Source organism: Chelonia mydas, chromosome 1 (genome assembly GCF_015237465.2).
Source record: "Chelonia mydas isolate rCheMyd1 chromosome 1, rCheMyd1.pri.v2, whole genome shotgun sequence".
NCBI classification, from domain to species: domain Eukaryota; kingdom Metazoa; phylum Chordata; order Testudines; family Cheloniidae; genus Chelonia; species Chelonia mydas.
This window is the reverse complement of record NC_057849.1, coordinates 161,162,269-161,188,107: the sequence shown is the minus strand read 5'-3', so window position 1 is coordinate 161,188,107 and position 25,839 is coordinate 161,162,269. Positions and strand designations below refer to the sequence as shown.

The 25,839-nt window shown below is 45.2% G+C and overlaps 2 protein-coding genes across 3 annotated transcripts in view; both read left to right on the top strand.

The window, feature by feature from the left end:
* The first annotated feature begins 2,315 nt into the window (after positions 1–2,315).
* MRPS6 (mitochondrial ribosomal protein S6) overlaps positions 2,316–25,839 on the top strand; it is a 73,620-nt gene continuing 50,096 nt past the window's right edge. The window contains exons 1-2 of one of the 2 annotated variants that reach the window (XM_043538265.1): positions 3,020–3,066; positions 3,098–3,146. In XM_043538265.1, the coding sequence (XP_043394200.1) occupies positions 3,102–3,146 (45 nt within the window). In that variant the 5' untranslated portion in view covers positions 3,020–3,066; positions 3,098–3,101. Of the gene's footprint in view, positions 2,438–3,019; positions 3,067–3,097; positions 3,147–25,839 lie in introns of those variants that run through there. The other variant, XM_037904608.2, reaches the window with a different exon arrangement.
* The window catches only part of SLC5A3 (solute carrier family 5 member 3), a 28,588-nt gene continuing 5,767 nt past the window's right edge, over positions 3,019–25,839 (top strand). Inside the window, exon 1 of the mRNA XM_037904593.2 lies at positions 3,019–3,146. The gene's annotated coding sequence lies outside the window, so the exon portion shown is untranslated. The remainder of the gene's footprint in view (positions 3,147–25,839) is intronic.

The window sequence follows — 25,839 nt, the reverse complement described above, 5'->3', positions numbered from 1 at the left end:
AGTTAATTGTATCCAGTTTGCAAATTAATTCCAATTCAGCAGTCTCTCGTTGGAGTCTGTTTTTGAAGTTTTTTTGTTGAAGAATTGCCACTTTTAGGTCTGTAATCAAGTGATCAAAGAGATTGAAGTGTTCTCCAACTGTTTTTTAAATGTTATAATTCTTGACGTCTGATTTGTGTCCATTTATTCTTTTACGTAGAGACTGTCCAGTTTGACCAATGTATATGGCAGAGGGGCATTGCTAGCACATATCACATTGGTAGATGTGCAGGTGAACAAGCCTCTGATAGTGTGGCTGATGTGATTAGACCCTATGAATGTGTCCCCTGAATAGATATGTGGACACAGTTGGCAACGGGCTTTGTTGCAAGGATAGGTTCCTGGGTTAGTGGTTCTGTTGTGTGGTGTGTGGTTGCTGGTGAGTATTTGCTTCAGGTTGGGGGGCTGTCTGCAAGCAAGGACTGGCCTGTCTCCCAAGATCTGTGAGAGTGATGGGTCATCCTTCAGGATAGGTTGTAGATCCTTGATGATGCATTGGAGAGGTTTTAGTTGGGGGCTGAAGGTGATGTCTAGTGGTGTTCTGTTCTTTTCTTTGTTGGGCCTGTCCTGTAGTAGGTGACTTCTGGGTACTCTTCTGGCTCTGTCAATCTGTTTCTTCACTTCAGCAGGTGGGTATTGTAGTTGTAAGAATGCTTGATAGAGATCTTGTAGGTGTTTGTCTCTGTCTGAGGGGTTGGAGTAAATGCGGTTGTATCGTAGAGCTTGGCTGTAGACAATGGATCGTGTGGTGTGGTCTGGATGAAAGCTGGAGTATGTAGGTAGGAATAGCGGTCAGTAGGTTTCCGGTATAGGGTGGTGTTTATATGACCATCGAAGCCCTTGAGGACTTCCACCATGATTTCAACAATTTCCATCCCACCATCAACCTCAGCCTGGACCAGTCCACACAAGAGATCCACTTCCTGGACACTATGGTGCTAATAAGCGATGGTCACATAAACATATGGAATAGGGGCTTCCCACACAAGTGTATATAGGATGCCTCATAAAGGAGTGTGATTAGGAAGCTCATGTTTGTGTATTTGTGTTTGAGCACATGGGGATCTCAAATACCTGTGTGTTTGCATGGGGGTTCTAAAGGTGTGTGTTGAGGAGTATCAGGCATTGGTGTTTGAGCATGGTGGTGGGGGTCTCAATTAAGATTGTGTTAATGTAGATGAACGACCTCACAAAGCTGAATGCATATATGTGGGATGGACTTCAGGAATGAGTGAGTGCTTCTCTCTGGATCACAGGGCAAATTGTGCATGTGTCTGGCACGGGTAGTTGTGTGTGTAAGGGTCTCTTTTTTGGGGGGCACAGGGATGTGTATTGATGTTTTTGGAATACTGGCATGTGTGTGTTGCAATGGTGTCACTGGCAGAGTGTATCACTGGCCTGATGTGTATAGGGGGAGGGGCGTGTGACAGATATAGCAATTTCCTGCAATATCCTTGGAAAATCTTAGTGTATTAAATGCAAAGTTTATGTATTGTTGTGGGCTGGGATTGTTACCTCTAGCTGGGGAGATGTGATGTGAGGGCTGGGAGGACTGTACTGAAATTGTGCCAGACAAGAATGGATTTTTGGGGACATTAGGTGTGCAATGGATTTCCAGGGAAGTACCTAAGGAGAGGTTAAGGCAAATTCCCCACCTCTGGTTATGCAAAAACCCAGCCTTTTGAAGCTCTGCTCTGAAAAGGTAATTGTCTGCTGATTACCTGTTCCTGGAGGTTGGAGGACAAAGGATCTGTATAAGGAAACAGGCTGATCTGCCCAGTTTGGGTTCTGGTTCTGAATCTGAGAGAGCTATGCACTTATAAACATAGGGAAAACCCAGTTATGGGTTCATGGCTTTTAAAATGCTCAGTGGTAAATTATAACTATAGGCAATTATGCTGTTCATGCCGTTTGGAGAGAAAGCAACCTGCAGACGCTGGCCTGTTTAGGCCGTCTGGCTTGTAGGGAATTGTGTAGTCTAGAAAAACCTTGGTCAGGAGGTGGAGGGATGCGGGTCTCAATCCAAGGCAGGTGATGGCTGAGGAGCCAGGAGCCTAGAGTGGATGTGCTTGGTGGGCCATGGGGGGGGGGGGGGGGGGAATACAGATCAGATGCCTTGGACTGTGTCAGGGCTCTCTGGCACTGAAGTGTTTTCCCTTTCCAGGAGCAGGGGGTGTGTGCGTGTAGGAGCCAGGGGCGTGGAACACTGAGCGATGTGTGGGTGTGGACCCCTGGCAGCACCTCTCAGTGGGGCAGGGAGTCACTGGCCCCAGTGGGTGTATGCCTACGGGGCCCTCTGAGGCTGGCGGCCTGGGCGGGGCGGTGCCCCTGGCACAGGGGTGTGTCTGTGCCGATGTTTCTGGAACATCCTGCCAGCTGCCCCCCACCGTCCGGAGAGGTCTGTGAGGCCGGGCGTCACTGACGGGGAGAGGAGGGGGGCGGGGCAGAGTGTGCGTGTGTCAGGCGTTGGCTCGGTTGCCCCGTGCGCTCCCCGAGCGGAGGAGGAGGGGGGGGTGGGAGTGTGTGTATCTGTCTGTGCCTGCTGGGGGGGGGGGGGGGGGCGGACACAGTGGAAACTTCCACTCCCTGCAGCAGCAGCAGCAGCCTCGGCAGCGCGGAAGCCGCCGCAGGAGGGGGCGGGGCTGGCGCCTCACGCACGCGGTTCGGAGGCGGCCCCTCCCCCCCGCACGCTTCGGGCCGCCTGCGACCCCCGCCGGGCGCCAGCCCCGCGCAGCCCCCGGCCGGCTGCGGGCCGGAGGGGGCGGGCGTGGGGGGGAGGGGGCGCGCCTAGCCCGGCCGGGGGGCTGAACTCGGCGGGGCCTGGCTCCGAGGCCGGTGGGGGGGCGGGGCGGCGCTGTGGGCGGAGCCTGCGCAGCTGGCGGCGGCGCCCTTTAAGCAGCGACGCGCGCTCGCCTCCCGCTTGTGCAGCCTGGGACCCAGCAGCGCCGCGCCGCGCCCGAGCAGCCCCAGCCCAGCCCCGCCGCGCCGCGCCCCCGCCCCCCACGCTCTGCCCCCATCGCGCCGCCAGCAGCAGCAGCAGCAGCAGCAGCAGCAGGAGGAGGATGCCCCGCTATGAGCTGGCTTTGATCCTGAAAGCCATGCAGAGGGTGAGTGAGGGAGGGACCCGGCCCCTGCCCCGCTGCTTCCCCCGTGCGGCTCCCCCGCCAGCCCGGTGCAGCGCCCGCGTGTGCCCGGCCCGCTCCGCGCCCGGCGGCGCCGTAGCGCTCGGTGCCGCCCCCCCCCCCCCCCCGACCTTGGCCCCCGCCTGCGCCCTGGCTCGTCCCTTCGGCCTCCCGCCGCCCCACGGGCTGACCGCGCACGTGCGTGTCATGGGGACGGGCTCGCCGGGCTCGCCTGCCTGGGGCTGCGCGGGAGGAAAAAAGGGACAAACGGTTGTGCCGCAGCCTGAAGGCCCCGGGCTTGGGCTGCTCAGCTGGGGAAGTGTGGGATGGGGAAGTGTGAGGTGCGCAACTGGCCCCGTGAAATAACTCTCTCCCCCCCCCCCCCCCTCCCGCGTGCCCTTTCCTGCCCTTGCCCCGGCTCAGCTAGGACCATCCTGGAGGTTTGGCAACCCTAGGCTCAGCACGGGTTCCACTGTGTGGCTCCTCTCCACACCTCTGGTGGCTTATAGCAGGTCAGTGCTTAATCTGTAATGAACAGGGTGCCAGAGTTCAAGCAATTTATTTAATTTTCATAACCGTTGTGTCAAGCCTAGAGATGCCAGGTCTGAGCCCTGGCACAAATTAGGCAGTAGTAGATGCTAGGCTAGTTACAGCAGTGGCTGCTAGGTGCTCTCTCTCTCTCCACACAAAGGCCTACAGGGAAGAGTGAAATCCTGATTTCACTCTTGTAAGTTACAGCTGTTACCTTTTTTGCAGGGGAGAGAGTGCCAGTGTTGTGACCTTCTGACCCTGTCCATGCTAGGGAAATCTTTCAGATGGTTTCCACTGTTGTTAATGCCAGTTGAGCTCCTTTGATAATAATAGAGCTCTCCAAGTGTCACTAGTGTGGGTTCTAGCCCACGAAAGCTTATGCCCAAATAAATTTGTGAGTCTTTTAGGTGCCACAAAGACATCTTGTTGTTTTTGCTGATACAGACTAACACGGCTACCGCTCTGAAACTAGTGTTAAGATACTGCCATGGTTTTGGGTGCCTAGGAACCGCCTTAGATGACTTATAAAAAACAAAACAAAAAAATTGCTCATAGGTCTGCACTGGGAGCCAAATCATTCTTGGCTATGTATGTATTTTTTTGTTTGTTTCTCTTAATTTCCCTAATGTGGGCAGGACTTTGAAACACACTTAGTGTAAGGTTTCAGAGTAGCAGCCTTGTTAGTCTGTATTCGCAAAAAAAAAGGAGTACTTGTGGCACCTTAGAGACTAACAAATTTATTTGAGCATAAGCTTTTGTGAGCTACAGCTCACTTACACTGAATGCATCTGATGAAGGGGAATATATGGTATTCCTCTTTCCTGTCCCTCATGCTAAGTTACATACAGAACCCAACTTTATCCACCACTGTAAAGCTTACTGCATAGGGTCCTTGCACAATGCTAGTGTCTAAATGCAGCAGCTTTTCTATTAGTGGAGGTACCTTTATATTTATATATATATATATATATATAGCCTCTATGTTAGATTTTTTTTTTTTTTTAAAAAGTGAGGTGTGGAGGTTACATTATACATTGCAAATTTTCTGCATTTGAATTGGGAGAGAAGGTATCACAGATCCGACAACACAGTGACGTACAAACAAAAAATTATAGTGCAAACACGACTAGGAGTACTGTGGCTTTGAAGAGCCTCACAAGCATTCCTGGGGTTAGAACATGGTGAAGCAGAGATGTGCTTATGGTCACAGAATGCCTCGTATTTGCATTTATACATTATGGTAACAACTAAAATACTCTTTTAAAAAGTTTGACTCTCCAGTATGTACTTTCTTAACAAATGTTCTGTTTTTAAGGCATTTCTGCAAACTAAAATGATTGGGTTAACTGTTTAGTAGTTCTGGTGAAATTAAGCTAGGTACAGAAACTTAAATTTTTCTAACCTACTCCTTGTATCATAACTCTAAAATCTAGAGTTCCTTTTAAGTCTTATTTTAATTGGTTAACTAACTTGCTGTCTACAAATATCTTGCTGCAGTTTGATTTTTCTGTGCAGTTAAAACCCTTTAAAGAGCAATTCTGTGCCAACTGGAGCTTCCCTAAAGTGGTGGTGCTGAATCTCAAGAAGTGGATTGTTTTAATGAGCCCCATAAGATCTTTCCCTGCACAGCATGTTGGTTTAAAAACTTTGTATTTTAAAGATTCTTAAGTGCAAAAACTATTACTAAGACTGTGATGTAAACACACCAAAGCAAGGAAATTCAGTTTGGGCTAATAGTCTGAAATCCTGTAATTAATTGCATTAGTCAATATTTATGACTTGAATGATTTAATACACACAACGGGGTCCTGAATAAACTAGATTTGAATTTGACACTATTTAGTATTTCCTGATCAAAGAAAGAACCCTAGTGATGACTTTCTAGAAAAAGTTGAAATATTGTTTCTGTATTTGAGACATCTTTGCAACTGCCATCCAAGAAATAGCATGTGAGACTTTGGTTCTGTCACTATGTCCAGCTGGGGTACTAATTTTGTCCAAATTATTTAATATCTGTGGAAAGGCTTTGAATGGGAATATGGTGCTTAACTGCCACTTCTGCCTTTGACAATCTTCCTCTACCGTACTGAGAGGCCACAATAAGGATAGAGTGCTCCCAGGAGTTGCAGCACAAATGTATGGAGATGTACTTTCTGCCTTGAAGAGTTTACAGTCCCAAGATTACAAGTGACATGAAAGGTGAAGGTAGTAATGCACAGTAAAACTAGTACAATACTTAAAATTTTTTTATTGTAAATCAAGTGCTAACTCTTTCTAACCACAAGCTGGCACTAGACGCATTGTAGCAGAGGTGGGGCTTCAGGAGGAGAGCGTAGTGACGTTTCAAGTCAGTTCCAAGGGAATATATGGGGAAAGGGGAACTCTTCAGGAAACCACCTGCGTATTCTCCCAGTTGTGGTGATGAACCTTCTAGTCCAGGGGTGGCCATCCTGAGCTTGAGAAGGAGCCAGTATTTACCAATGTATGTTGCCAAAGAGCCACAGTAACACATCAGCAGCCCCCCATCAGCACCCCCTCCCCGGCTCCCAGCACTTCCCACCCACCGGCAGCATTGCTGATCAGCGCCTCCCCCTCCCTCCCCACACCTTCTGCATGCCACAAAACAGCTGATCAGGAGGTTTGGGATGGGATGGGGAGGAGTGAGGACATAGCAGGCTCGGGAGGGTGTGGGAAGGGGTGGAGTGGGGGCAGAGCCTGTGGCAGAGCCAGGGGTTGAGCAGTGAGCACCCCCTGGCACATTGGAAAGTTGGCACCTGTAGCTCCAGCCCTGGAGTCAGTGCCTGTACAAGGAGCTGCATATTAACTTCTGAAGAGCCACAGATTGGCCACCCCTGTTCTAGTCGGTGAGGGCTTGGAAATGGTTTTGTTGTGCTCTAATGCAGTTCCTCAGATTGACCTGAAGGGGGCAATATGGGACATTCCTCCAGGAAATGCTGGCAGCATGGGACAGAGGTAGGACCTATACTCTGATCCCTTGTGTGGCATTGCCTGTTTCTGCAACTTGACTTGTGAATTGGCATACTTCTCTTCAATAAATCCTACAGTTAGTTTTTTTTCTGATTCAGCTGTCTACTTTCATGTTAAATATTTTTAGTTCCCTTCAAGAGGAAAAAATATTCAGGGGTTTTGGGATGAATTCAGTTTCGTAACCAATTGCATAGATCATGTAATATCAATTAACTTTTTTCATATATAATTCTCCTGTTTCAGCAAATTATTTCACTAATATCCTGTGATCCTGCAAAGCAGTGGTTCTCAACCTCGGTGCGCCGCTTGTGTAGGGAAAGCCCCTGGCAGGCCAGGCCGGTTTGTTTACCTGCTGCGTCAGCGGGTTCGGCCGATCGTGGCTCCCACTGGCTGTGGTTCGCTGCTCCACGCCAATGGGGGCTGCAGGAAGGGCGGGCAGTACGTCCCTCGGCCCGCACCGCTTCCCGCAGCCCTCATTGGTCTGGAGCGGCGAACCAAGGCCAGTGGGAGCTGCAATCGGCCAAACCTGCGGACGTGGCAGGTAAACAAACCGGCCCGGCCTGCCAGGGGCTTTCCCTGAACAAGCGGCGCCCCTAGGTTGAGAACCACTGCTCTAAAGGCTATTCTTGCTTCTCAGTTTGAGTTTAGTATGTTCGCGTGCTAACTTTTTTTTTCAACATGTATTGTTTGCCATCCGAGCAGGTTGCCATGTTTTAATAAATTCTCTGCCTGCTGTGAAGAATGTTCAGCTATATTAGGGAAGCGCAGGCTATGGACAAAAGTGCTGTCTGACAACTTGATCTATATACAACTGAGCTTTTATTTCTTTCTGGGAAGAAAAACAAAAAGGAAAAGGTTAATAAGCAGAGTTTTTAAAAATCCTCTACTTTTTCTTTCCTACTGGTTAGCATGGCTTGCATTTATATTTCCGTCTAGAAATGTTTTTGACCGTAGTGGTTATATCAACACCTCACAGTTTAGTAAGATCAGACAAAATTTTCTTTTTTTCTTTCTTCTCCCTCCCTCCCTGCTGGAGTAACTTGCAGGTAGAGTCCTCTTCCCCCTCCCTGTCTCTCACTAGGCTCATAACTTTTTCACAGTAAGCTCTTCATGCAGTCTAAGTCAAAGACGTTTATTGTGTATTTTATGCCTAACACTGTGAGATGTGTAGTCATTCTTCTCTTGTCATGAGTCCATAGTCTGGGTCCAGCTTCTCATGAGAGCTCTGTCTCCTGCTCTAACTATTCTTGTGGAAGCACTTTTTTTTTTTTTGCGAGGCTTGTATGTAAATAAACTTTCTAAGAGTACTACCTTCTGGACTGAAATATCTGATGTTTGGATGCTGGAGTGGGGAGAAAGGAAATGGCAATCTATGTGGCTCATGGTCCATACAGCAATTCTGGATGTGAGCAGACAGAGGCCTCATGGGTTGAGGAGAACAGTAGATAGGGGGCAGTGGATTGTGTAAATGAAGAAGTGTGATGGGAGCCCCTGAGTTTGGGATGTGAAGTAATACAGAAGACTGTGATTCAGGAAATCTGAGTTCTAATCTCGGCTCATTTATCTCATGACTGGGCAAGTCATTTAATCTTTGTACTTCAGTTTGTCCACTTGTAAAATTTGCTCATCAGTGTAGCAGAGAACATGATCCAATAGCTGGAAGTTGAAACTAGACCAATTCAGACTGGAAATAAAGCATACATTTTTAACTGTGAGGATAATTAGCTTTTGGAACAATTTACCAAGGGTAATGGTGAATACTCCATCACTGACTATTTTAAAATCCAGATTGCATGCCTTTCTAAAAGAGAAGCAGTGAAATTATCTTGGGGAAATTCTATGGCCATGTCATATGGGAGGTTAGATTACTAGACTATCATTTTACACGTGTGAATGGGATTCATAGATTCTAAGGCTAGAAGGTAATTATGATCATGTAGTCTCTCACCTCCTGTATAACACAGGCCATAGAACTTCCCCCAAATAATTCCTAGAGCACATCTTCTTTTTAGAAAAATATCCATCCTAATTTTAAAATTGTCACAGTGGAGTCTCCATCAGTGACTCTTGGTACAGTGTTCCAATGGCTAACTACTGTCATGGTTTAAAAAATTTACACCTTATTTCCAGTCTGAATTCAACTAGCATCAACTTCCAGCCAGTGGATTGCATTATACCTTTCTCTGCTAGACCGAAGAGCCTAAAATTAAATATTTGTTTCCCATGTAGATACTTATGTGCTGTGATCAAGTTGCCCCTTAACTTTCTCTTTGTTAAGCTAAACAGATTGAACTCCTTGGGTTGATCACACTGTAAATCAGATTTTTAAATCTTTTAACCATTCTCTTGGCTCTTCTGGCTCAAGATGTCTCTGACTTATCAACATACTTATTGAACTGTGGGCACCAGAACTGGACACAGTACTCCAGCAGCAGTTGCACCAGTTCCAAATACAATGGTAAAATAACCTCTACTCCTATTCAAGATTCTCCTGTTCATGTATCCCAGGATTGCAGTAGCTCTTTTGGCCACAGCATTGCACTAGGCGTTCATGTTGAGCTGATTATCCTCCATCACCACCCCCAAATCTCTTTCCTAGTCACAGCTTCATAGGATAAAGTCCCCCATCCTGTAAGTGTGGCCTACATTCTTTGTTCTTAAATTGATACGTTTACACTGTTTGCATGTGCCCAGTTTACCAGGTGATCCAGATTGCTCTGTATTTAGTGACCTTTGACCTGTCCTCATTATTTACCACTCCCCCATCTGCAAAGATTCAGTGATGACATTTTCTTCCAAGCCATTAGTAAAAAATGTTAAGTAGCGTAGGGCCAAGAACAGGGCCCTTCGGGACTCCATTGGAAACAGACCTGCCTGGTGACTATTTCCCATTTATGGTCACATTTTTTGAGACCTATCCATTAGCCAGATTTAAATCCACTATTGTGTGCCATGTTATTTTTAATCAACATCTTGTGCAGTACCAAGTGAAATGGTTTACAGTAGTCTAAGTATGTTATGTAACCACTATTACCTTTAGTAACCAATTTTGTAATCTCGTCAAAAAATATCAAGTTAACTTCACAGGATCTGTTTTCCGTAAAGCCAGTTAGCCCCACTCTCAAGCCTAGGTTCTTTAGGTACACCCTTGCTGCCTTATCTCTTAAGGCCAAAGAGACTTTTCATGCTCATCAGGGCCTGCAGTCCTTGCCCTCTTCCCTGAAAAAGGAAAGAACACAGGCTGGCTGGAGCTCATAAGCAGTTAAGGGAAGGGGTCTTCATTCACTAGGAGCTCCTGAATGGGCTTGAGGAGGAAGGTGGGCTGAGGGCCGCATAGGGTTTCAGAAATTGTATGGAGGCCGGTTAGGGGAGGCTCTGCCTCCACAAACAGCAAGGTGTGGCCCAGCCCCCCCTGCTTCTTGCCCCCTGATGGGGGTCCCCCCCAGGACTCCTGCCCCCTCTGCCCCTCCCTACCCCCCCTGCTCTCTGTCCCCTGACTGCTCCCGTCCCATTCAGCCCCCCATACCCTGACCCCCATCCACACCCCTGACCACTCTCCCGACCCCCGAACTCCCCTGCCCTCTATCCAACCCCGCTCCCTGCCCCCTTACTGTGCTGCCTGGAGCACCAGTGGCAGGATGCACAGCTGCACCAGGACAGGAAGCTGTGCTGTCCGGCTGGAGCCAGTCACGCCCCGCGCAGCACAGAGCACCAGGTCAGGCTGGGCTCTGCAGCTGCTCTGCCTGGCAAGAGTTCACGGCCACGCCTCCCAGAGCGTTGCGCCAACAGTGCAGTGAGCTGAGGCTGAGGGGGAGGAGGAACAGCAGGGGAGGGGCAGAGGGCTAACCTCCCAGGCCAGGAGGTCAGGCCAGGCAGAACGGTCCCGTGCGCTGTAGTTTGCCCATCTCTGTCATCTGGCCTGGCCTGCCAGATTGGAAGGGTTACAAGAGTGGGGCCCAGGGTACACAGGAAAATGTCTCCAGCACATCTTAAGGCCATTAAAAACTACATTAGACACAATGGTAACGTGTTCTCTATAAATCTGCATGAAATTAGAGGATGTGTGTTAAAAGAACTTGTGATGTGACAGCAGCCCACTTAATGCTGGTGACGTATGAAGCAGATTGGGAAAACCAATGTTTCATGCTCCTCTTCAATACCCTTTGTTGAAAGAAGGAGCGGTTGGATGATGGCATCTTTATGGGGCAGAGTTTACATGAATAGCCTTGACTCTTGAGTTTCCATGGTTTCTCACTGTTGTGGAGTTGAATTCTAAAACTATTTCAAGTTATGTACTCAGACCATGATATAGATACCTGCTTAATATCCCTACATAAAAGTTGATGAAATCTACAACATTACTGAAATGTCACTTTAAAAGGACCTTACATTTTTCAGTGCAATATTTGTGGCCTCACGTCTGTTTCATAAGCTGCTGCTTGAGAGAACTTGGTAAGATGAGCACAGCTCAAACCTGCAGAAAGGATACAGCATTGAGATGCTTCATTTCTGATTACTCACATGATTTGAACTTAATGTTCAGAAATTATTGCATCCCTGATTGTGAACCCAGAGAAATGAGAAAGTGGGAGTATGGTAATAAAGTTTGCGGATGATACAAAGCTGGGAGGTATTGCCAATTTAGAGAAGGAGCGGGATATCATACAGGAGGATCTGGATGACCTTGTAAACTGTAGTCATAGTAATAGGATGAAATTTAATAGTGAGAAGTGTAAGGTCATGCATTTAGGAATTAATAACAAGAATTTTAGTTATAAGCTGGGGACGCATCAATTAGAAGTAACGGAGGAGGAGAAGAACCTTGGGATGACTATGAGCCGCCAATGTGATATGGCCGTGAAAAAAGCTAATGCGGTCTTGGGGTGCATCAGGCGAGGTATTTCCAGTAGGGATAAGGAGGTTTTAGTACCGTTATACAAGGCACTGGTGAGACCTCACCTGGAATACTGTGTGCAGTTCTGGTCTCCCATGTTTAAGAAGGATGAATTCAAACTGGAACAGGTACAGAGAAGGGCTACTAGGATGATCCAAGGAATGGAAAACTTCTCATGAAAGGAGACTCAAGGAGCTTGGCTTCTTTAGCCTAACCAAAAGAAGGCTGAGGGGAGATATGATTGCTCTCTATAAATATATCAGAGAGAGAAATACCGGAGAGGGAGAGAAATTATTTAAGCTCAGTACCAATGTGGACACAAGAACAAATGGATATAAACTGGCCATCGGGAAGTTTAGACTTGAAATTAGACCAAGGTTTCTAACCATCAGAGGAGTGAAGTTCTGGAATAGCCTTCCAAGGGAAGCAGTGTGGGCAAAAGATCTATCTGGCTTCAAGATTAAACTTGGTAAATTTATGGAGGGGATGGTATGATGGGATAACATGGTTTTGGCAATTAATTGATCTTTAACTATTCATGGTAAATAGTGATGGGATGTTAGATGGGGTGAGATCTGAGTTACTATAGAGAATTCTTTCCTGGGTATCTGGTTGGTGAATCTTGCCCCATGCTCAGTGTTCAGCTGATCGCCATATATGGGGTCAGGAAGGAATTTTCCTCCAGGGCAGATTGGAAGAGGCCCTGGGAGTTTTTCGTCATCCTCTGTAGCATGGGGCACAGGTCACTTGCTGGAGGATTCTCTGCACCTTGAAGTTTTTAAACCATAATTTGAGGACTTCAGTAGCTCAGACATAGGTGAGAGGTTTATTGCAGGAGTGGGTGGTGAGATTCTGTGGCCTGCATTATGCAGGAGGTCAGGCTAGATGATCATAATGGTCCCTTCTGACCTTAATATCTATAAGTCTGAGAACCAGTATTGTTTGTTCAAAAACAAACATCTTTCTCCTACCCCCACTCCCCAGCCAAGCTCTTTTGAAATCTGCCCCACATATTTAGGCATCTAAGTATGGATTTAGGGGACTATCTCTCTTGGCACAATTTTTGAAGCTCTTGCTCTATAGTCTTATCACAAAAATAAATGTGCTCCAAGGGTGAGAGTACTATAACCTAGAGTAGTGATGGAGTTCTAAAGGCATGGAAAATGGGTTTAAAATAGAAGTGTTGGACTCAGGCCTTCCTGTAATCAAAAAAGGGGATACTATTTGGAACACTTAGTTAATACACTGGCCTTGCACTGCTGGAGTCCTGGCTTCAAATTTTGGCTTGGGTTACAAATGAAAGTTTGACTTAATACTAATTCCCATTGGATGTTAGAATAAGTCTACATAATCAGTCCCTTGTACAAGAGAAGCCCCAGAATTGAACTTGCTGGTACTGGTAGAGCTCTAAGGAGAAATTCATATAACACATCTGCTCTATTCATAACTCTAGCTATTGCTCTGATTCATCAACAGAAGTCCTTTGGAATGCAGTGCGCATTAAGTATTTCTCCTAAGAAAACAATCAGTTTAAATAATGACAGTGGTGTTACTGGTGTAATAATGTCTGTCTTCATCCACGGGCTCTCTAATATGAGCATGGGCTCTGTCTTGCATGCACTAAGGTTATGTAGTGCAGGGATTCTATCTAGTAAATAAGTAATTTGGGGTAGTACCTGTTGCTATACCTCCCGTGTATGTGTGGTTTTCTTTTTTCTTTTTTTCCCCCCATTAACTCACCTCCCCCTGTTAATTCTTTTTAAAATTTGTCTATACATGTGTTGCAGGCAGTGCAAGCTGCTTCAGTCTGCCTGCCAGCATGGCTCAGGTTGGCTTGATGTGGAGAGGCAACCTCTAGGAGTCAGGGGGCAGCTCATTCACTCTGCCTCTCTGCTACAACTGCCAATGAGGATGTCAGTTGGTGGCTTTATTGGCTTAGCGGGCAGGGTGGTTTCAGCCAGTCACGGCTCCCTGAGTTTTACCATGTTGACCTGAAAATGTGTTAAAATATTTTGCTCCCTTTCCTTGTCAACCCTCTGTTTATACTACTTCGGAGGCTCTTGTCTGGGTCTCATATGATCCCACAGATCGGGCACCTCGCTCTGCCCATGTTTCCTTTTAGTTTTTTCCAGCACTGCTGTGAAAGCTTGCTTTTTCCTAGTACTTGAACCTATGTAGGCCCTGGCTTTTGAAGCTGTGAAGGGATAACTAATAATACGGACACTTAGCTGTCAGTAATTAACCTTACACAATTGACCTTTTTTTACCAGTCTGCTCAACCGCCATAAGATTCTATCTGGTTCAGTGTCCACTTTGGGCCGTTGTGTGCCTGCTAATGACCTCAGCAAAATTTTTCCAAATTTGGTTGCCAAAAAAGTGGTTTAATTTTCAGAGGTGCTTAGCACTTGCAGCTCCTGGTGACTTCAGGGGATGCTCAGTATCCATGAAAATTAAGTCACTCTTGTTTGGGTACTTTAACTTCAGGCAACAAAGTATAAAAACTTAATCTTTTATTTTTATTAAAACATGTGAACAGAATCTTCATGTTATTTGGTAACTGATATATTACTATAGTACATCTAGGGTCCCATATAACTTATACAAGTTTTTTGTTCTTGTTTTAATGAACAGATGGAGGCCCAAACCTGTTTCCATGTTCCCAAAACCCCTCACATCTGAGGAGAGTGGTGAAGATATAGCATCTCAGTCCTGGGGACTCATGGGGAAGGAAAGTGGAGGCAGTTACATAACGGGGTTACTCTTCTGCACTTTCTTGGCTCTTGCCTGTAGCACAGATCCAGCAGGAGCTGCACTGCTGTTGTCTTAGTTCTTCATAGTTGTCTTGTGCCAACCATGGTTGCATACCATAAAATATCCGTGGGGTCAGCAGAGGGCTGTGTTGGGAAGAGTGCCAAGTCCTTGGCTGTGGCCCCTCTTTTTCCTCAAACCTGCTAAAGCCCGACACTTGTGGTATATTTACAGGGTGTTCCACTCTCCCCATAGCCTATAGCTATCAGGTTTTTGTCCCTACTACTCTTTATTCTTAAAGGCCTATTATCCTCTGAGTATGCTTGTTTAACTCCTAATGTTAATTAGGCGCACATATCAATATAGCAGACCATTCAGGTTACATGCTGCTACGGTAAAATATAATTGCAATATGGGGGTTTAAAATGTAGTTATGTTCAGAAAAATGACCATTAAAGCACTTTTACTCAACAGTTCTGCTTCTTGTACTTATTACATCATATCTTCTTTTTTACTCCTGCGTTACAGAGCCAGCGCAGTTATGAGAGAGTGAGCAGATCCTATTCTGATTTATGTATCAACAGAGCTGCTGATTGAGCTGGGGGGGGGACACAGCTTGATTCTTTTAGGACCATGCTGATATTGGCAGACCTGATGGGTAGGAAAAAGTCTTTATTGTAAACTGCATTTTTAAAATTTTTTATATTAAATGTTAAGGGAGACCAATGTTAGGCCCAACAACAATGCTTTGAGTCACTTCATCCTTCAGTTTCACTGGGCCATATAGCTCCAGTTACTACATTGCTTCTGTTGCATAGACAGAACTCATAAGTTTGTCTACAACAATGCATACTTAAAATTGCTATGCTGCACTGGATCTAGACAAAGTGCATTATATTACCCAATAAAGACGGTAGTGTGTAGCTTATCAGAAAAGTAGTCTGATCCATAGAGGGGTTTCACTTGTCTAGATTCTCATTCAAAAATACTCTGACCGGGTGGGGATGGGGTGGGGGGGGGAGAATGTGTTACTGCAGCATCAGAAGAACCTTGCTGCATAACTTGAATAGCATAGGGAAGTTCAGTATAATAGGAAAGTTATCAGGATCACTTCAATAGACAAAAAGGGAATTAACTACTAATATGTACTCAGATTCTAACTACTAGGTTTTGCAGCTCCTTTTCCTGGAATTGGGAGCATTAATACTTTGGAAAGGTTTTCAGCCATGTAGGTGTTTATTAATGATCCATTTCTTTGGGGGTTGCAGATTCATAGGCAGTAGTTAAGGGATATCTTTGTGAAGAACCTAAGGGGTGGGCAAAGGTTAAATGTCATTTCCAGACAAATACTTTTTAACCCCACAAGGCTGTACACAGATGTGTCCACTAACTTGCTAGTGAATGCATAGTTTTAGTAATATGTGACGGATCTGCACTTGAAATAAAATAAAAATTAAAAAAAAAAACCAGAATACTTTGGAATAGTCTCTTCCTCTTAATGAGAGTTGCCAGGATAGACTATATCATTGGTGATAAGAGACAAGGAAAACATAGCAGGAATGCTTACCAGCTGGGAGGAAAGGAGATTGGGGAAGCAGCATTTAAGGCTGCAGCTGTGGGTCTCTTTCACCCTCTCCTCCCCCCCATTATTTAAAGGGCCATCTATCAGAAAATCATACTGGGAAAGCTTCTTTTTAAAAGAGTGACCCGACAATTCTGAATTGCAGTTGTGACCAAGCACTTTTAAAGAACTGTGAAAAAGGTCTGAATTTCTATATGATCTTATTTTGTTCCCCTTTTTTTGAGGGACCCGTTTGAAACTTCAAAATAGCTGTTTGTTTTTGTTATAAGGACTTAAATGTAATCTTGGTGTCAACTGCTAGCTGCATTTAATGTGCCAACACATCATCAGAATCTTACACGAATCCTACATAAATTGTGCCATAAACTGTAGTTGTCTTACCTGTACCATTCCAGACCTTAAAGTGTTAAATGGTGGCTGGATCACCTACATGAACATCTGAGAGAAACAGGTCTTGGATGTATGAGCTATTTTCCTATTCTAATAATAGGTTAAGTGTATGTTATTATAATAATTCTGCCTCTGTGTGCCCTATAAATCCTACCCTGAATCTATTCTACTGTATCTTGTCTTTTTTGAAAATTTGCCTTTAGCTAATAAACTGCCTTTTTTGTGTGTGTGACATATAATATTTGCACAGAAATCTCAAACTGTTATGATACAAAGGAAAAAGTTTCTTGTTCTTCTGATATGGCCCAATCAGAAAGTAGCCAGGGCTGAAATTCGCTGTTCTTGGCATCAATTTTGATGTGCTGCTGGTTTTGTCAGTGCCACAAACACTATTCTCATGACTTGATAGTCTCCCCATTCAGCTGTTTGAGTCCTCCTTTAATCAGGAAGGTGGAAAAGTTTCAGTAGTCAATACAGATTTGTTGCATTGTCACTGTCCACACAGCAAAGAAAAACCTGCAGCTGGCTCATACCAGCCAACTTGGGCTCATGTGGCTTGGGCTGCAGGGCTGTTTCACTGCTGTGTAGACTTCCAGGTCCCAGAGCCTGGGCTCCAGTCTGAGCCCAGAAGTCTACACTGCAGTGAAACAACTGCAGGTTTTTCTTTGCTGTGTAGACATACTTCATTACAGCAGTTCAGAGTAACTTCTTATACCGGCTCCTTATTGAACTTAATTCCAGCATAACCCTGGAAATTTTTCCCTTTTCCTTACTGAAATGAGTCTCCTTCCTTTTGTTTCTCTGATCTTTGCCCAGCAAATTTCCCTCAAAGCTTTACCAGGCTGAACACCACAAACCAGGTCTGAAAGTTGCAAAAGTGATGATCTTGAAAAGTAGCTATTTAAAGCATGGTTTGGCCTTGTCTATAGGTAGCAAGTTCTCCAGAAGTTAACATTATAACCAAAATAAATACTACATGTCCAGTGACAGTGTCTCAGTTGTGACATATATAACAACTTATTAAAGGGCAGATACTCTTTATAAGGATTATAATCATGGTTGGACTGTTCACTACGATATGCACACTAGCTGCCTTTTTGTATACTATTACAGCACATCTGATTTCATTACTGTGTCTGATTACTGCTATTGATCAGTTACTGTCAGTGTCACCAGTTTAGGTCTAAAACTTTTTTCAATAAGATAGGAGGACAAGGAACTAAAATTTTACTCTATTCTTGGCTCACCTTTTGTAGTTGATTCCTTGCATAATTTCTCTTAACCCAATGTATCTGGGAGTGATTGCTTCTGTATACTTTTTTCCCCCTTAAAATAATATATGGAATCTTGGTATTAATGTTATATTGTAATTACATTTTTCATTAAAAAATATAATGAAAGAAGCACTTGCAGCTAAGTAGTGTATTACATTCATACCCAGAAGCTTCATGCAGTTTGGAAACATTTACAGTGTACTGTCTTGTATCAGAGGAGTAGCCATGTTAGTCTGGATCTGTAAAAGTCCTGTGGCACCTTATAGACTAACAGACGTATTGGAGCATAAGCTTTTGTGGGTGAATACCCACTTCGTTGGATGCATGTAGTGGAAATTTCCAGAGGCAGGTATAAATATGCAAGCAAGAATCAGGCTAGGGATAACTAGGTTAGAGGATGAGGCCCTCTTCTAGCAGTTGAGGTGTGAACGCCAAGGGAGGAGAAACTGCTTTTGTAGTTGGCTAGCCATTCACAGTGTACCGTCTTGTTTATGAATAAATTAAATCATGGAATAGACGAGTTAATCTGCAGTGCCTTTTGGGGATGAGTGTAATTTAAAAACAGATCTGTGGTCTGAGACTCATGAGCTTGATAAATTGAGCACTCAACTGTAATCAGTCTGTTTTGTATCGCATTTCCCTAGTCTCTCATCATTCTTGGATATAACTTTATCAGAATGAGAATATAAATATTCTCATTTGTAAAAACTGCATATCTTCCTTGGTTCTGAAATACTTTTTTTTGTGCAACGTTCTGCTTATAAAATGGCCAGTTCATACACAAATGCAAAAATTGTTGAGACTGAAGTGGAACTTTGTTTTTCTTGTTAACACATCTGCCTTAGTGAGAAGTGCACATTCTCACCGTGAATAAGCAGCATGATTACCTGTAATAGTTTGCTAAAACAGCAAAAGAGTTAACATCTTTTTAACCATTTAAGGTACTCCTCCATACTCTCAGCCTTAGCTCTATCTTAACATAGTTTTCTCTGGGAATCTGTTTTGTTTTTAAATTAACTTTACACATGAATGCTAAACAAGAAACCCAAAGAATGCTACCCTGTGATAGTTTTGAGTTGTAGATATGTAATATCAATCTTTAAACCATTTTTGTTTTAAGGCCAGATTTGTTGGTATGCTTTGTCAGCTTTGTCATTTCAGCACAGTCTAAAGCATCTGGAGTACACTGGCCAATTAAATGATGTTTACAGGGACTCTGTGTCACTGGAGCAGCACAAAACATTCAGGGCATACTGGAGAATCTGGCCCATAATTTCCACAGAATGCAACTATAATTTTTGTGTGTGTAATGACAGTGGGTTAATGCAATGATAGTTGAAGGCCAAATCTGTCAGTTACTCTTGACATGTACAGCTCTTTTTGTGTCATTGACACTCTTCAGCCCATAGAATTGAAAGATCCAAATTAACTAGAGAGGGAAGGTGGTGGCATCAAAGGTAACTAAATCAGATGGCTGTACTTAAGAGTAACCTCAGCTGTATACGTGACCCTCTCTAGTTTATAACAACTGGCTAAAACAGTAATTAATACATTTAATTTAATTGCAACCTGACTTCTTGTACATATGCTAAATTTTGAAGATCACAGTGAATTTTTAATCCTAGGCAAAACTTGAATTTCTTGTGGTGGTAAAATCATTTGGGACAAAACAGGTTTGAGTACTAAATTTCTTAGCCCTGGTCTACACTACGAGTTAGGTCAAATTTAGCAGCGTTAGATCAATTTAACCCTGCACCTGTCCACACGACGAAGCCATTTTTGTCGACTTAAAGGGCTCTTAAAATTGATTTCTGTACTCCTCCCTGAAGAGGGGATTAGCGCCGAAATAGACATTGCTGGGTCAAATTTGGGGTAGCGTGGACGCAATTCAATGGTATTGGCCTCCGTGAGCTATCCCAGAGTGCTCCATTGTGACTGCTCTGGACAGCACTTTCAACTCAGATGCACTAGCCAGGTACACAGGAAAAGCACCAGGAGCTTTTGAATTTCATTTCCTGTTTGGCCAGCGTGGCGAGCTCATCAGCAGAGGTGACCATGCAGTCCCAGAATCAGAAAGGAGCTCCAGCATGGGCTGAATGGAGGTACTGGATCTGATCGCTGTATGGGGAGACGAGTCTGTGGTATCAGAACTCTGTTCCAAAACACGAAATGCCAAAATATTTGAGGAAAATCTCCCACGTCATGATGGACAGAGGCTATAACAGGGACCTGCAGCAGTGCCAGTGAAAATTAAGGAGCTCAGACAAGCCTACTAAAGAGGCAAACGACCGCTCCGGGTCAGAGCCCCAGACATGCCGCTTCTGTGATGAGCTGCATGCAATTCTAGGGGTGCTCCTACCACTACGCAACCCCTGTCCGTGGACACCTGCAAGGGGGCAGTCTCATGCAACAGGGATGAGGATTTTGGGCATGAGGAAGATGATGAGGATAGCGCACAACAGGCAAGCGGAGAAACCGTTCTCCCTGAGAGCCAGAAACTGTTTATCACCCTGGAGCCAATACCCTCTCAAGGCAGGCTCCTGGACTATGAAGCCAGAGAAGGCACCTCTGGTGAGTGTACCTTTGTAAATATAATACAGGGTTTAAAAGCAAGCGTGTTTTAATGATTGATTTGCCCTGAAGACTTGGGATGCATTCGTGTCCAGTACAACTATTGGAAAAGTCTGTTAATGTGTTTGGGGATGGCGCAGAAATCCTCCAGGGACATTATTAAGGGGACATTCAGAGGTGGCTGTTCCTGCTGGACTGTTTGCCTGTGGCTGAAAAGAAATCATCCCCACTCTTAGCCATGTGGGGGGTGGGGGAGGGCCATTCATGCTGAGCTGTTAGCCTTTGGCTGGCAGGTATCTTCCCTGATATTAGTCATGTGGTGGGAGGAGGGGTGAAGCGATCATCCCAGAGAATTGGGGGGTGGTGGTGGTGGGGGGTTTAGTTGGGTTTGTGCTGCTCGTTAACCCGAAAACCACAGCCCCTCCTTTTAAATGGCCAACCCAACAGGTGCTTGGTATGGGAAAGGAGGGCGCTGCTGTTTGAAACCATTCCCACATGTTATGAAGGTTGAAGAAGCCGGAAGACTGTGGCTTACCATGGCTGCCTGCAAGCCGAATTCTGTTGCCCAGCCCTGCATGTGTGATCTATCTCACCAAATTGGCAGGCCCTCGATATAAGAGGCAAAATGCAACCTTGTACCAAAAGCACATGTGCTATGTAATAACAGCTTGGCTCATCGTGAAAGAGTCTACCCATTGTTCTCTAAAATGTCTCTTTAAATACTACTCTCCCTTTTTCTCCTTCCACAGCTGCAAATGTTTCAACGCTCCCCCTGTCATCTCCGTCCCAGAGGCTAGCGCAGATAAGAAGGTGAAAAAAATGCACTCGCGATGAAATGTTCTCTGAGCTCATGCTGTCCTCCCGCACTGAAAGAGCTCAGCAGAATGCGTGGAGGCAAACAATGGCAAAGTCCAGGAAAGCAGAAAATGATCAGGAGGGACTAGCAAGATGAGAGGTTGCGGGAGCAAGAGGAGAGGTGGCGGCAGCGTGATAAGAGGAGGCGGGATGCAATGCTGAGGCTACTGGGGGATCAAACTGATGTGCTCTGGCATCTGGTGGAGCTGCAGGAAGGGCAGCAGGAACACAGACTGCTGCTGCAGCCCCTGTGTAACTGCCCACCCTCCTCCCCAAGTTCCATAGCCTCCTCACCCAGACTCCCAAGAATGCGGGGGGGGCGGAGGGCAGGTTCCCGGCACCCAACCACTCCACCCCAGAGGACTGCCCAAGCAACAGAAGGCTGGCATTCAATAAGTTCTGAAGTGCAGTGTGGCCTTGTCCTTCCCTCCTCCCCTCATGCACCACCCACCCAGTACTTCCATCCTCTCCCACCCCTCCCGGGCTACCTTGACAGTTATCCCCCTATTTGTGTGATGAATTAATAAAGAATGCATGATTTTGAAAAAACAATGACTTTATTGCCTCTGCAAACGGTGATCAAAGGGGCAGAGCGGTTGGCTTATAAGGAAGTAGCGTGAACCAAGGGGGTGGGTTTTCATCAAGGAGAAACAAACAGAACTGTCACACCATAGCCTGGCCAGTCATGAAACTGGTTTTCAAAGCTTCTCTGATGCGCAGCATGCCCTGCTGTGCTCTTCTAATCGCCCTGGTGTTTGGCCGCATGTAATCAGCAGCCAGGCAATTTGCCTCAACCTCCCACCCCTCCATCAATGTCTCCCCCTTAATCTCACAGAGATTGTGGAGCATACAGCAAGCAGTAATAACAATGGGAATATTGGTTTCGCTGAGGTCTAACCAAATCAGTAAACTGCGCCAGCGTGCTTTTAAACATCCAAATGCACATTCTACCACCATTCTGCACTTGCTCAGCCTGTAGTTGAACAGCTCCTGACTACTGTCCAGGCTGCTTGTGTATGGCTTCAAGAGCCATGGCATTAAGGGTAGGCTGAGTCCCCAAGGATAACTATAGGCATTTCAACATCCCCAACCATTATTTTCTGGTCTGGAAAGTAAGTCCCTTGCTGCAGCTGTTTAAAACAGACCAGAGTTCCTGAAGAGGAGTGTCATGTACCTTTCCCAGCCATCCCACGTTGATGTTGGTGAAACATCCCTTGTGATCCACCAGTGCTTGCAGCACCATTGAAAAGTACTCCTTTAGGTTTATGTACTGGCTGCCTTGGTGGTCCAGTCCCAAGATAGGGATATGTGTTCCGTCTATTGCCCCACCACAGTTAGGGAATCCCATTGCAGCAAAGCCATCCACTATGACCTGCACATTTCCCAGAGTCACTACCCTTGATAGCAGCAGCTCAGTGATTGCGTTGGCTACTTGGATCACAGCAGCCCCCGCAGTAGATTTGCCCACTCCAAATTGATTCCCGACTGACTGGTAGCTGTCTGACTTTGCAAGCTTCCAGAGGGCTATCGCCACTTGCTTGTGAACTGTGAGGGCTGCTCTCATCTTGGTATTCCTGCGCTTCAGGGCAGGGGAAAGCAAGTCACAAAGTTCCATGAAAGTGCCCTTACGCATGCAAAAGTTTCAGAGCCACTGGGAATCATCCCAGACCCGCAACACTATGCGGTCCCACCACCCTGTGCTTGTTTCCTGGGCCCAGAATCGGCGTTCCACAGCATGAGCCTGCCCCATTGCCACAAGGATGTCCAAATTGCCAGGGCTTGTACTTTGAGAGAAGTCTGTGTCCATGTCCATATCACTCTTGTCATTGCGCTGCCGTTGCCTCCTCGCCTGCTTTTGCAGGTTCTGGTTATGCACATGCTGCAGGATAATGCACGAGGTGTTTACAAGGCTCATAACTGCCGCGGTGATCTGAGTGGGTCCATGCTTGCAATGGTATGCCATCTGCAGGAGAGCAGAGTTGCAGCAGAAGCGGTGGCTGACGACGGATGCCACGAGAATAGATATTTATAGAGAACAACGAGAGGATCTGCGAAGTGGATTCATGAGAGCAGAGTTGCAGCGGAAGTGGTGGATGACAATGGTTAGCACCGTGCACATTTCCCGAGAAAGAACACGCGTACCTGGGAGCCCATGACAGACAACATGGAGAAATTTGCTATTGAGACAATAGCAGCAGAGTAGCAGCGGAAGCGGTGGATGATGATGGTTAGCAGTCCTACTGCACCATCTGCTGAAAGCAGTATGGCATCCGCACGGGAAAAAAGGTGCGAAATGATTGTCTGCTGTTGCTTTCACGGAGGGAGGGGCGACCGATGACGTGTACCCTAAACCACCCGTCACAATATTTTTGCCCCATCAGGCATTGGGAGCTTAACCCAGAATTCCAATGGGCAGCGGGAACTGTGGGATAGCTACCCCCAGTGCACCGCTCCATAAGTTGATGCTAGCCACGGTAGTGAGGATGCACTCCGACTTAATGCGCTTAGTGTGGACATATACAATCGACTGTATAAAATCGATTTCTAAAAATAGACTTCTATAATATCGACCTAATTTCGTAGCGTTGACATACCCTTAGTAAAATTTAACTCAGAATAGTCAACTCATTCGTAAATTCTCAGAAAACTCATTCTGCGCTCAGTAAATGCTTTAACTTTAGTAGGGAGGAAGGACTTGCTATTCACACAATAAATATGCAGCAAATGTAGGGGCAGGTTTCGACATAATTCTTTAATGACCGTAGATGTTGAGATTCAAAAAGTTAGTTTTATAACTGCTAAAACACAAATTGTGAACATCACTTGTCAAAATATACAAAGTAAACATCCTTAAATCAAACTCTTAACTTCTCAAGCAGCATTCCCTGACTTTGCTTATTGGTAGAATTCAGTTATTAGTGATGGCAATACTTAATTGGTTTGCATGTGTGTAGTGAAATTGACATTTACAGGTTAATCTAATCCTTCCAAGCTTAACAATAAACATAGGTTGGATCCCTGCAGTAGGCACAAAACACATCCTTATCTTAACTGTAGAGTTGATTCTCATTAATGTATCCCCTTCCATGGCAGAAAGAATAGTCGGAGTTCAAAGGGTCAAAGTAGGTCCCAGGTCTGCTGGCTCCTAGAAACAGACGATGAGTTTAGGACAATCCCATAGAACTATATCTCAGCTGTCTATCTCTGTATATTAGAGTTGTCCAACATCTGTTTATTTTAAAGCATCTGTAATTAGGGTGTGACTTCTACAAGTGTCAGCCACACCCTTGCTTGGAGCTTCCTTTTCACCAAAAACCTGAATCAAGAATCTTCATTTCTCCCTCTCCTACATAAAGTGAACATTAGTAAAAGAGAACAGTTGCAGATTAATCACTAAAGGCTATGGAAACAGTTTTGACTTGAAAAATAGCTTTTATGTTTAGCTGTATTCCTATGGATTCCTGTGTCTTTGTAAAACCACAATGTTAATTTAATTTTAAATAATTAAAAAGTGGTGCTGGACAAAAATGAATTATGAAAATCAGTGCTGATGGTAGAAGTGGTGAGGTGTTTTTGTCAAGCTCTGTGGAACAGAAGGAGAATTGATATACAAAAACCTGTTTAATTTGGAACTACCAAAACCAACACTTTTTATTTTATTTTATTTTTTTAAAAAGGGGTGGGTGGGGAGGAAAGTAAATTGGAACTTCTCTGGCTGGTGGAAACCGTCAAAAATAGCAAATTCTGAAAATAATACTGGCATATTTTGAGGTGATTTTCTGTTGGGTTTTTTAAATACCAAAAACTATTAGTGTAAACAATATTTCCTCCCCCTGGCCCTCCCTCACACACTGAAGTCAACTCATTCCAATTAAAACACAAAATTACAAGTAGTAGTGTGCACTGAATCACAAAAACAACTAGAGGGCTACACACTTGATTGTGTTTGTAGGCTGAACTGGCAGGTGGAGGGCAGGGCAGGAACTTGGTCTCTATCCCTGAACTGGTAGGACTCTCTCCAGTAACCCTAACCATGCTATCTTCCCTGGTCATCTCTCCCCTGGTTTAGATGAACTAAAACAGTTTTGACTAGGCAAAGGTAAGTGATCCTGTTTGAGCCAGGTATAGTTTGGAGGGAGCAACGGTGCAGATCTCTAGCCTCATTCCTACTCTGCTGCTCTAGCTTCTGATCTGAAGCAGCCCCTGCTGTTCTAGTCCTGATCCTCTGAACTCTGTCAAAGCACCCGAGTCCTGATCTGCAGCTTCATTTGCTGACTCACTTCATCCAATAGGATTGATGTATGCAGATGAACTGCTGATATTGAGCAATGACTGGCTGAGTTACCTCTGACCTCATAATGCTCTCTGCTTGCAGCCCCAAATGGGCACTGTGTAGAAAACTGACTTTTTCTGGTTTTCTGATTGTCACAAAAATCAGTAGCGTTCTTCTCTTTGATACCTAGAGTGTTACCTGAAATTTTAGAATTCATTGGACATGGTCTTCAAAAGTTACCATATTACTTACAAACACTCACTCGCCATCAAGATGTGTTTAGGTCTTGTTTTGCTTGCCCTATTAGTGTAAACAAAACTCCGCCCTCCTCCCCCCCCCCCCCCCCCCCCCCCCAGAAATTTCCTGATACCTTTCCCACTTAAAAACGGCTCTGTGGGGTGCAGTGCATATCACACAAAGTTGTTCTAAAACTTGTGGAATAACCTCAGTTTTACAGTTAGTCATAAACTTACCATTATTTGATATATGTGGCAGTGTTATGACTTCATTCCTATATTTAGTCATGGCAACAGAGTGGTGTCTCAAACACAGAATTGTGACATCACTTCAGG